This window comes from Sturnira hondurensis, unplaced genomic scaffold (assembly GCF_014824575.4).
Source record: "Sturnira hondurensis isolate 20B ecotype Veracruz unplaced genomic scaffold, ASM1482457v3 Scaffold0014384, whole genome shotgun sequence".
Lineage (NCBI taxonomy): Eukaryota > Metazoa > Chordata > Mammalia > Chiroptera > Phyllostomidae > Sturnira > Sturnira hondurensis.
Genome location: NW_028087015.1, coordinates 844,150 through 856,217, shown reverse-complemented (window position 1 = coordinate 856,217; position 12,068 = coordinate 844,150). Strand labels below are relative to the sequence as shown.

Here is a 12,068-nt window from a genome sequence, read left to right as displayed (position 1 = left end):
TTATCAGCTTCTGGAATCTCTCAGATCCTTCATTCCCTTCCAGCAGTTTTCATTTTAGAAAGTTAATTTTATGCCCCACACTATTTTAACTGATGTATGTTTGAATGAAAAAGAGTGAAACCCACTTTTGGAAGAAGTTCTTTGAGACATGTGTGCAAAGAATGTCTACCTACTAGTTAACAAATGAGAATTCGAAGTGTGAGGCAGCTTCAGAATGAGGCAGCTTATGAACATTTTTAGAAAAGACGTTTCTGGGGAAAAAGAAGGAGATTAGATCTTTATCAGTGAATAGGTTCACTGGAAATGCTCCACCCAAATGTTTGAGGCTTAAAAATATTTTTTTTAACTTTTATTTGTTTCATTTGTACATGGAAATTGGGTTACCCTTGTACGGCGTGTATCCTCTTTGCTGTTGTATCTCCTGTCTTACCCACAGAGTAGGTCATTCGAAGTTAACTGGCATAAAACTATAAGTGAAAGACATGTTTTTCTTTTTTTTTAACAGCTTTACTAGGGTGTTAAGGAAACACTGAACTTTGTTTTTAGCCAATTGAAATAGTGATACTTGTTTTGGTCAGAAAATCGGTCAAGCTGAACATGTCACAGGAAATGTTCAGACATCAGAGGACGATGAAACAGGAGTTATTTGAGAAATAGTGGTTGAGCTTTCAAATGCAACTAAACACAAATGATGCAGCTTAGCTTAAAAAAAAATCTTTACACCACTTGTGAGATGGAATAAATAACCAAATTCACGTCAACAATGTATTTTGACAGACAGATTTCCTTTCCTGTTTGAGACCAAAACACACACATAGTACACTGGTCTCCTTTGGATTCTGTACTATACTATGAAAGTGAATTTTGTGCCCCCCCCCAAAAAGTAAACATTATCTAAATATAGGAGTTGATCCGCCAGAGTTCTTTGCAGCTTGATAGGATTTTTCAATTCATAAAAATATTGTTGTATCCTGGAAGAAGCTCACAGATGAGTCACTTACACTAAACAAAGTGAAGAAACATGACCTTTTAACCAACCCCGTGGATCACCAGTGTCTGGAAGGGACAGGCAGGAAGGCAGCGGCCCACTCTGACTGCCACCTACTGAGGTCTTTTACTTCCTCCACACTTTAACCTTGTGCCGTAAGTGTTCGTTACTGCTGATGGCGAAGCTCTGACTCGCACCCAAATCCTTCTGACTCCAAAAGTCCTTATGCTTTTTTCCCCACTATATTTTCCAAAATGAATTATTTCCTTCTTTTCTCGTTTGAATTTTAGTGGCTTGAATTTTTTCCTATTTTGGTTTTCCTTAACCTGAATCAGGCTTTAGCTTTAGAAGTTTTCATTTAAAAAAAAACACATTAACAAGGCTTACTGGGATGATCACTTCACGATAGACACAGAAACAAACCCTTTTGTTGTGCATCTGAAACTAATACAGTATTATATGTCAGTTATATTTCAGTGTTTAAAAATCAGGCCTTTTCAGCCTCAACACTTGACATTTTAGGACATATAATTCTATGTTGTAGGAGGCTGTTGTATGCAAGATATGATGGTCAGCAGCATCCCTGGCCTCTACTCTCTAGATGCCATTGTCCCCCTAGTTGTGACCAAAAATGTCTCCAGACATTGCCAGCAAAACTGAGAACTACTAACATGGCTAGAGACCAGCCAAGGAGAAGACACCATTCCAGCTGGAGGAAGGGTGAAGCCTGGAGGGTTCACTGGTTCCCTGTCACGAGCAAACTCAGTGTGGCGCTGGGGAGGAGGGGATGTAAACCGCCCCGCCCCACCCCCGACCTAGACTTGAAGCATGTACAGCTCTCATCTAGCTAGCTTCAAAGGTCACACATTGCTCTTGGAAGAGGTGTAACGCGAAAAAGGAGACACAGGACAGAAATCAGAAACTCTAAGAAGCTTTAGAAATTACATTAAAAAAATAATAGAACATACTATGTCACAAACTCCATCAGAATTTGACAAAAAGGTGAGCTTACGCAAAGACTTGCCAAAGACTAGAAATAAGGCTATTTCATTCAAAGACTATATAAAGATTCTTTGGGATGCACCTCGTGTATAACATTAATACACCAAAGCCCTACGCTAAGGATGTTTTATAGTTCAATGTCCCCAAACATTGAACAGGCACATTCTATGTGCTGGGCTGCGCCCTGAGGGAGCCAGGGGAACCGGTAAGAGCCATAGTCCGTGCCCTTGAGGTGCTGTCAGTGTGGTAGGGAGACACATCAGTAGCATACTGTCCCCAAAGTGTCGTGGCAGAGATGCGACTCATCAGCACCGCTCTCGTGCCGAGCACGTAGCAGAAACCCTGCTTCATGGAGGGACACCTGCAATATTTATTGTCTCAATGTTTGCGCCACACCACCCATTGGTGTATCACATTTTAAGATGGCAAGTTAAGCAGTATTAATTTGCTAGCAAAGAGACATAGTAAATGACGTATACAGGGCGAAGTATGAGGGGTGGGCAGCAGCGTGCCCACCAGCCCGTGGCAGTGGCATGTTCCTGTGGTGATGCACCCACAGTTTTGCCTGGCAGTCCCCCGTGAGGAGCTGCATTGCTTCTGAGGTGGCTCCTTCACGCACACAGCTAGTGTCACCTTTCCCGGGCTTGTTAGGGATGCCATGTCTCTCATCGGTCCTCTGGAGGACATTTAAGTGGTTTAACCCTTTGACTCTCTCCCTGCTGAGTTTAACACTTCTTTTAGTCAAACTAACCTATCCACATTTTCTGTGAGATGAACTCCTCTGAGCTGTATGGTGTTGTATCGTTATCTTTTATAAAATCTGCCTAGCTGGTTGGGCGAGTTTGGATGATTATAGGCACGTGTCCAAGGACCTTCTGCAGCTTCAGGAGCAACTGAGCCTGATTTCCAATATCGCACGTGGTTCTCCATATCCAGAATACCCCCCTCTCCTACTCATGCTCTAATGCCCTGGAGTAAACTTTGATTCTTGCTCATTTTCACCTAGGTCCCAGCCTCTTCCCATCAGTCACTACATTATGTTAATTCTTGCTAATGTCTCACACATTTCTAGCTGTATCAGAATTCAAATTAACAAAAGCGTTATCTTCCCTTCCAACAGCTCTGCTTTTCTTATTTTTAACACCACAGTTCATAAAGCCTTGTTGAAAAATGTAGCATTTTGCCCATCAGCTCACTTTTCCTCCATTGAGTCTCCAGATAATTTTCAAGTGACCCTTCATGGCACTAGGGGGCACCCATGAGCAGCAGCCAAACGACTCTCCTTTCTAGCTTGCCCTCCCCCCCCCATTTCTTTTCTGTCTGCTGGGCCCTGTGTCTCTTCCAGCTCAAGCCCTCACAGAGAGACTCTGGTCCACACCACCCACTTACTGAACAACCCAATCTCTTTTCCAGCTGAAGGGTTTGGTGGACATACCTCATCTTCGCATTCCTCTGAGGTAGTTAGAGCCCACTGGTTAGATTAGTAACACGCTAGTCATAAGGCCCTTTCAGAATTAGGGAGAAATATTCTAAAGATGCTCCAGTTATTTTCATGGATATTCTTGAGATTGCTAAAATTCTATAATACCTTACTATCTAATCAGTCTCTCTGTCGGGTTAAATTTATGTTAATTCTGAAATAAAGGATTTAGCAACTCAGATTTTCAGAATTCTGTAGATTTGCATTTCATATTTTCTTATTGAGGTTTTAGGAAGCATTTAGTTTATGATAGCCAACCCTAAGAACCCCTCTCGGTGGGGCAATACCACCCTCCAAAGGGTATTTGGAAAGGTTTTGGGGTTGTATTAGTCTGCTAGGGCCACTATAACAAAATTGTGCAGACTGAGGGGGTTAAAAAAAATAGCACCCTACTTTTTCACAGTTATTGTGGCTGGAAGTCCCAGATCAAGGCAGCTTTGCTTCTTCCGAGACCTTGCTCCTTGGCTTACAGATGGCTGCCTTCTTGCTGTGTCCTCACATGGCATTTTCTTCTGTGCGTGCACCCGCGGTGTCTTTTTGTGTGTCTGAATTTCCTCGTTTCTTGTAAGAACACCAGTCAGACTGGGTCAGGGCCTGCCGTAGTGGCCTCGTGTTAACTTAAAGCCGCCTTCAGACCTGCCTCCAGTCACATTCCGAGGCACTGGGAGTGGGGGGCTTCGACATATGGATGTGGGCACCAAGTCTGGGAATGTGTCCTGGTGTCATGGGCAAGGGCCATCTGCTAAATGCTTGCTGTGTTGGGGACAGGCCCATACACAGAAAAATTGTTCTGTTCGAAATGCAAGCTGCAGCCCCTTTGAGAAACTCATACTGGTCCTCATTGCTTCCTTTCTTGTGTCATATTGAAGTCAGACATTCAGAAAATTGGTCCAACCAATGTATAAAATGTCCGGAGTAATTTTTAAAAAATGTTTTTACCATAGATGGCGCCTCCATGGACTTGGAAACAGTTGATGTTCAAGTTTTAGCAGACGCGTTCAAACGCTATCTCTTGGACCTGCCGAACCCTGTCGTTCCAGTAGCTGTTTACAATGAGATGATTTCTTTAGCCCAAGGTTTGTTTTCTCTTCTAACTGCCTCACTGAACACATACAGAGATGTGGATGTGCTTGTGACTTCCACATATAGAGAGCTGGTTTCTAGAAAATATTAAGAATCTTTCCTCCCACCCCAGCTACCCTTGACCCCTCCCCCACCATCCTGCCCACCTCTCCCGTCAGTTCAACTTCCCGACTTCTATTAGCATCCAGTAGAACAGGGGTCCCCAACCTCCCTCCTCCCCCATCCATAGCATGACCACCCGAGCTTTCACCCTGCTCCCAAGCCGTCTCCCCCTCCCCCACCTTGGTCCGTGGAAAAACTGTCTTCCATGAAACCAGTCCCCAGTGCCAAAAATGTTGGGGATCGTTGCAGTAGAACACCCAGATTCTCATTTGCTCAGAAAGACTGTCCACACGTTCAAATGTCTAATTGTTAACCTTTATCGGCATTGACAAAGCTCATCGTGTCAGTGGAGGCCGCAGTGTTCCGAGTGGCACCCTTGGGTTCAGGGCATGGGGACTAACGCCCAGTGACTGGGGATGTTCTTATCATCTGCAAGTGGCCATTACAGAAGTGTTGAGGGAAAGGGACTCTCAGTTTTAGGAGCTAATGCTCAGTTAAAGTGCTTTGGGGACAGGAAATTGTGGTTTGTAACCTTCAAAGTTAAAACCTGTGATACTTATCTGATGTTCCTCCCAGTCAGCCAATCACACTTGCAGTTGCTCCACAGAGGGCAGATTCCACCCGAACACCCTGAACCTCTTGTGTTTTTTTCACACCAAGAGCTTCTTACATTTCCATTTGACTTGAGATTTCTACTTTCTCACAATGCCCTTTCGAATGAGAAGAACGAATGGACTGTCTGCTTCTCCCGATGACTTTGTTTTGAATGACTCCTTTTTCTATAGCTAGGAGAACAGAAATTTTCTAGGCATTTATTCAGTGATACTTAGAAACCGTCTCTTACTGTTTTTTTTTTTTAACTTGTAGAAGTTCAAAGCTCAGAAGAACATATCCAGCTGTTGAAGAAGCTCATTAGGTCACCTAACATACCTCATCAGTATTGGCTTACGCTTCAGTATTTGCTAAAACATTTCTTCAAGCTCTCCCAAAGCTCCAGCAAAAACCTTCTGACTGCAAGAGTGCTCTCTGAACTTTTCAGCCCTCTGCTTTTCAGATTCCCAGCAGCCAGGTGAGTGAGAGAAGAGAAACATGTGTTTTGGGGTGGTGAGGGTGGTCCTGGGCTGACTGGCTGTTACCCTGACTCTGAAGGTACTAGTTCCCCGATGCATGTGCATGTTAACACTGGGATGTGTGTAAACAAAAATGAGCTTGTTGTTTAGAGAAAACGTTTCTGATAGAACTTTTTTTTTTTATAGCTCTGAGAGTACTGAACACCTCCTAAAAGTTGTAGAAATCTTAATCTCAACAGAATGGAACGAACGACAGCCTGCACCAGGTAATGATGCCCTTGGAACATTCCAGGGTCTCTCACTGCTTGGTTTTGAGAGCCTGAAAAATGGCGGGTTTAGACTTCATCTGAAATACCAGAAGTTTCTTGTGGAATTGAGATCTACAATAACATGGCTTCTTATGCTTAAAGGAAAAGTAGCTACATGGTACTGTGTATGGCAGATGTCATCCATGTTTCAGTGTCTGTGGATCTTAAATAGCCTGCTTTTAGATGATGCCTATTGGGCGAGCTCTCCGTTCCTGTCACCTTTTATGCTTCTCATCGTGCATAAATTATGGAGCTCATTTTAGTTGTTGACATTTTTGTTTGTCTCTCTAATATTTAGAAAGTGGGGGATTTATAATTACTATATAATTTCAAGTATTTGGGAATGTGTGTTTTGGAAGCAGGTCTGCTGAGAAATGTCGGTCAGAGTAAACATTTTCAGTAACGCAAGCAGTATGGAACCAGCGTGCTGGCTGTGGCGAGTCAGAGCAAGCCAGGCACTTCTTGGAAAGCAGGCTGGCATTCAGTTAGCCATTTAACAAAGCAGGAAACACAGACCGTGTTAGCAGTGGGCTTACTTTAAACTGATGTTCTTTTTTCAACTGTGGAAAGCCTAAACCACCTTACTTTGCTATATATACTGGTTAAAAGCAGGTCATTTAGAATAGTGATTAAGGTCCTGTAAGTGAAGTTTTGGGACTAGTAAAACGTGTTGCTTATAATTTTAAATTATGCCTGGAATAAAAAAAAAAAAAAAACTCAGAGGAGGCTCCTGTGAGCTGCCACATTTATCTCTGTGTGAGCAGGCATGGGGACCCAGGTGTCAGTGCCACACCGTGGAGACTGGGGCTGTGCTCTCTCGGGTGTTCCACGGCAGGGCTGGTTGGTAGCTTTGGGAAGGTGCAGACTGAGAGAGGCAAGGGCCTGTGCTGAAAACCCACCTATAGGGTCGGGTTAAAACAAGGCAGGTATTAGGCCAATCTTCTGTGGACAAACCCAAAATATGGTCTCCAGCAGTAAGGGGCTGGGCAGCAGAACCGTATGTAAGGCATGTGTGATATGTTCCAGATCACAGCAAGCAGGATGTCCCATAGGTAGACCCCCAATTGTAGGTAAACTGCATCAAAGATGGTTATGCACAGGGATGGCCTGGGGCTGAAGTCCAGGGCATGGCCCAAAGATTTTGTCTCCTGTGAGTGCTTGGGTCATAGTCTATGGGTCCTGGAGCTCTGTGCTGATGTTCAGAGGCTGCCTTTTGGGCTCAGTAGGAAAGACTGCGGTGATGTTAAAAAAAACCCTGTGGTAAGGGGTCAGGGCAGGTGTGGAGCGTGGTACTGTAGGCATTCGTTGATGGCTTTCCCTAAACTGATCACATGGGTAGGGGGGGGAGAGCGCTAACAAGAACCAAGCTCATCTCTGGGCCAAAGGCTGGGCTGCGATCTTCCACTTCTCCCTGACTGGTCTGGCAGCCTGTCTCAGGCCCTAGGGAGAGCGGGGCCCTGCGGGCAGGGAAGGGCTAGGCAGTGGGCCTGGCCTTCGTGGCTCCCGCTCTGAAGAGAGAAGACATGTCAGGTTAGGTGTCAGCTGAGGCGTGACAGATACCCACAAATGGATGTATTACATGGAGTTTTTGAGAATTTCCACTCCACTAGTAGGATCCGTCGTGGAGATGAATGAGTCTGACCGGTGTAAACTGGTTAAATGTCTTCATCAGTTTCTGCCTAATTGTGCCACAGAAAATATTCATCTGTAACTGTTTTCATAGCGCACACTTAAAACTGCTCGATATGTCATGGACCCTGCCCACATTCTTGTACAAGAAATTAGTGTGCCAATTGCAAAGGCAGATTAGTCTCGTCAGCTCTGTTCAAGAATGATAAATAAAACCTTGAACGTTTGCTACACCACCCCAGAATTCATTCAGCCTCATCAAAAAAATGAATGCAAGTCCTTTTAAACCCTGGTCTGAGCCGTTTTCCACTTTGTGTGATATCTCTTAGTGCTGTTTTGGAAATTATATAGGCCCTTTGGAATTAAACGGATACTTCAGTGTCTCTCACTGGTGAAAATATACTGCCCCTTCCAGGAAAAACGCCTCATCCTGGACACTTTAGTTCGCAGGCATGGCTCCAGTACAGATGATTGGCAGGAGACCCTGGGTCAGAAAAATGATATCTCAGGCCTGGCGGGAATGTGACATTTTCTTAGAGTCCTCCATCATTGCCCCTGCCTGTGCTGGTACCAGAGGACTTTGGAAGCACAACACCCCACATCTCCATAACGGGTCATAAATCATTCACTTGCAGTAACTTTATTATTATGAATAGAAGTGAACACATGAATGATGTTTGTCAGAGGGGGTAGCGAGACTGTCATGGGGCAGAGAGACATGTTGGCGGGTTTCTGCCAGGTAGAACTTGAAGGGACAGACAACACTGATGATGATGGAGGCAGAATGTCAGTTTAGAGAGGACCCATCAGCACATGGCGCCTAATTACATACTAGATGGAAGGGCAGGTACTGCAAGTGCAAAACGGATTTTAGGGATGCGATTGGGGCTCTTCTAGAGTAATTGAGTAGACAGAAAAAGCTCTTGGCAAAAAATAAGACTTGAAATGGGCTTTGAATAATAGGTACAATTTGAATAGAGGAAGGAGAAATAGGTTTTCAGTCCAAGGAGTTTCAAAGGTTTATTCAAGATAAATTGCAAAGTACAAAAATAATGGCTTGAGATTTTTATCAGATACTAAAGAGCAGGAAATATTTTCAGTGGCAGTGTCATAGAAAGCGTCACACCAGACCCGAAAGCCGTGTCCAGCTCTTCACGCGCACGTGAAGAAGGTAAAACCGGCTGCGGCTGGCTGAGCATTTCACCAGGTGCCACCCAGCCCACGGGTGTCAGGGCCAGGCCGGTGGAAGGGCTCCCGTCTGCTGCCCCCACTGCCAGGGGTTTTAGAACCTTCGTGAGCAACGAACAGTGCTAGTTTCAGTGTCCAGTCACCAGTCCCCAAGTCTCCAGCAAGTCGTGAACTAAGCATATGTGAAATTTGCCCTCCTGGGTCACCTATAGTGAAGAGCCACGTGCAGTTTTTGTAACTTTTGGGAGAAGGCTCCAAATCGCTCCCTCTGTCGGTTAATGCCGTGGAAAGAACCTTGTCAGTCAAATAGAACTGGGTTTGAATTTCAACTCTGCCTTCTGACTTGGCTTGCCAAGTTTGTTATCAGGTAACTCAACCTTTCCAAACTGTTTTCCGGTCTGTGAAATTGGAATAATGCCTCTGTCCTGGGGTTGTTGTGAGAACTACATGAGGTGCTAGGTACCGAAGCTTGTGACCTGATAATATGTCTCTACTGTCTGTTGCGGCAACTCAGTTTTCCAAGGCCCTGCCGGAGCTCACCACCACCCCCAGTGAGGGCTGTCTGAACCCTGTCAGGCCATTGGCCCCACCGACCGCACCTTCCCAGCCAGCGGACACAGGCCCCTGGGAGCCTGCAGGGGCCTAAATGCAAATGTGAAAAAGATATTCACTGGGCAGGTGCTGCCTCTTGGGTGCATGCTTAGAGGCAGAAAGGTGCCCTTGTATGATGCCCTTTCCTCTCCGTGTGGTGTGCTGCATGGAGGGGCCTGGCTTTTAGTACCAGCTCCTCCTGCCTCTTTGCCCAGGTGCCTTTACCCAGTGCATGGAATGCGCATCTGTACACAGCAGCCCCAGACAGTGCCATCTGCTTTGTCTGTGGCCAAGTGGGTCCTCCCCCTGCGTGTGGTGCAGGCTGATGACCTGTCAGTGGGTTTCTGCGCCAAGGCCCCTTGTCCTCTCACCCTTAGCTGTTCTCAGCTGCTCACCCACATTTTTCACAGAGAAGAGCCGCTTCTCCTTTTGAGCTCATTCTAGCATAGAACAGGGCACAGAATGATAATCATCCAAATGGATTATTTTAAAATATATGATAAATGTCTCAACTTTCAAAGAACTTTGACATGCCATGTCATTTCACGCGACCAGCAAACCTACAAAGCAAGGACCCTCCCCTTATGGAGGGAAAGTAAGGTTTGAGGGGCTCAACACAGAGTAAGCGCTATTACTCCCTTTGTTACTAAAAGTCTTAAACATATTTACAGCTGAACAGCAGGTTTTCTTGAGTCATTGTGTTATGTCTGTGCTATAATACTTAGGTAGCTAAGGTAGATTGTTATAGTGCAGCTAAGGTAAAAACAGGACTGTTTAACATGAGGTGCCTTTGAATGGAACCCATTATAAGCATATTTACATATTTCAGATTTGTGAATACATTCAGAAATATTAATGTAGCATAATTGAAGTCTGATATTGCACCCTCAAGCCCAGAGTGGAAAATAAATGGGTCTTTCTCTCCTCTGTCCTCCTGCACCTGTCAGAGTTAATTTTTAACCACTGGCACATTGCAAAACATTCATCCTAAAGAGCCTGATTCATAAATCTTGTTTTAAATGCTCTGGCCTTGCTTTTCAACCAGGACTAAAGCAAGCACTAAGGTAGAGGGAAATGACTTTCAAAGAGTTTTACTCTTTCCTGATTTATTTTTTATTGAGTTGAAAATGTGGTCTGACATTAGAGGATTGTTTCAAAGGTGAGAAATGAAACCTTGAAAAAAATGCATGCATACATTTAGATGGGGCAGAATAAAGAGAGGCCAGCCATATAGGGTTATGCATTGAAAAATAGGAAGTTTTATTTGTGCTCCAAAAAAGAGATATATTTCAGGGTGTGTGTATTGCCAGAGTGCAGCTCCGTTTTACTTCTGTCTCCACAGCACGGCCCTCTCTTTCAAGGGACAGTGTCTGAGGATAAAATGACAGGACGCGCCTTCTCAGATATTTTGCAGGAAGTGTCGTTTTTGTGCATGTGTGAACCTGAGTTTATTTAAAAGGCAGATGGACACGGGTCTTTGTGCAGGGTCACTGAGAGAGCTGGATGCAGAGTGATGAATTTGCATCCTCCCGAAAAGCCCCTCGTCTGTCTTAAGTTGTCTTAAGTTAGAGGTATAAAGGGAGGCATTCATTCACTTAACCCTTACCCGGCGTTCGGGTTCGTTTTTTTCACACAGATTTTTTTTAAAGTGGTCTTTTGTTCGGACGTGATAGCCCACGAAGACATGTAAGAAGTGCAGGATGAAAGGTGGCTGTGAAACATTCACTGTCTGATAGTGATTCACACATATGAATACAGTGTTCAGCCTATAACTTTCAAACATATTTTATTGATTAAGGGACCTGCTAAGAAGTGAAATATGACCTATTTTTGCCTCTGAAATGAGTTTTACCAGACTTTGGGGAAAGGGAAAGTAGTAACACATACTGTCTTGAAGAATTCCAAAGGCTAAAGTTAGTTTTCAGTTGTGTGTGTAAGTTTTCCTGTGTGGCTGAGTCTCTGGGTCTCAGATAAATGCTGAAATTTACATAAAGGTTTTCTTTCAAGAGTATAGCAGCCACATGAAAAAAGCATTTCCTAAGTTGTATGACAAATGTGCATTTGATTTATTAGTTACTTGTTAGTGACTCATACAGGTTAAGTGACAGTTGAACAATTATGTTTATTTTGTGTGAAATTTTAGACACAGTGTGAGATGAATGAAGTGTACTTACCTGTACACTGAATGAAGAGAAGCTTACCTGTTCCCCCCAAGCCCAACAAGTTAGAGGTCACTGGCTCTATTCTACCAGCAGAGGGCTCCCTTTTTAAGCTAATAAAGAGCATGTGTCCTGCAGATCACTTTCCCCAGACTAAAATTGAATGGGAAAAGACTCAGCCCACACTTCCAATAATATAATAGAACTTCTATGGTAGATGATTGTACATATTGTGAGAAATTGGAAGCAAAGTTTACAAATCTGTTTTAAGACTTTCTCTCTGTAAGTGGAGGGTGTACTGCTTTGCGGTGGATAATTTTTCTCTGAAACAGAAAATACACTATTGGACTAGAGAGCATTTTAATCATAGAAGGTTTTGACTTGAATCACCCTCTGTGTCCAGACAGGTGTGCTTTAGAGACTGACGTTTCCAAGGTTTCTGGCTTTAGAAAGACTGATTTTTAAATA

At 44.1% G+C, this 12,068-nt stretch overlaps 1 protein-coding gene across 1 annotated transcript in view; it reads left to right on the top strand.

Annotated features, from left to right (window-relative positions):
• The window catches only part of PIK3R1 (phosphoinositide-3-kinase regulatory subunit 1), an 82,386-nt gene that overhangs the window by 55,990 nt on the left and 14,328 nt on the right, over positions 1-12,068 (top strand). Inside the window, exons 5-7 of the mRNA XM_037062824.1 lie at positions 4,415-4,546; positions 5,523-5,724; positions 5,912-5,991. Coding sequence (XP_036918719.1) covers positions 4,415-4,546; positions 5,523-5,724; positions 5,912-5,991 — 414 coding nt within the window. The remainder of the gene's footprint in view (positions 1-4,414; positions 4,547-5,522; positions 5,725-5,911; positions 5,992-12,068) is intronic.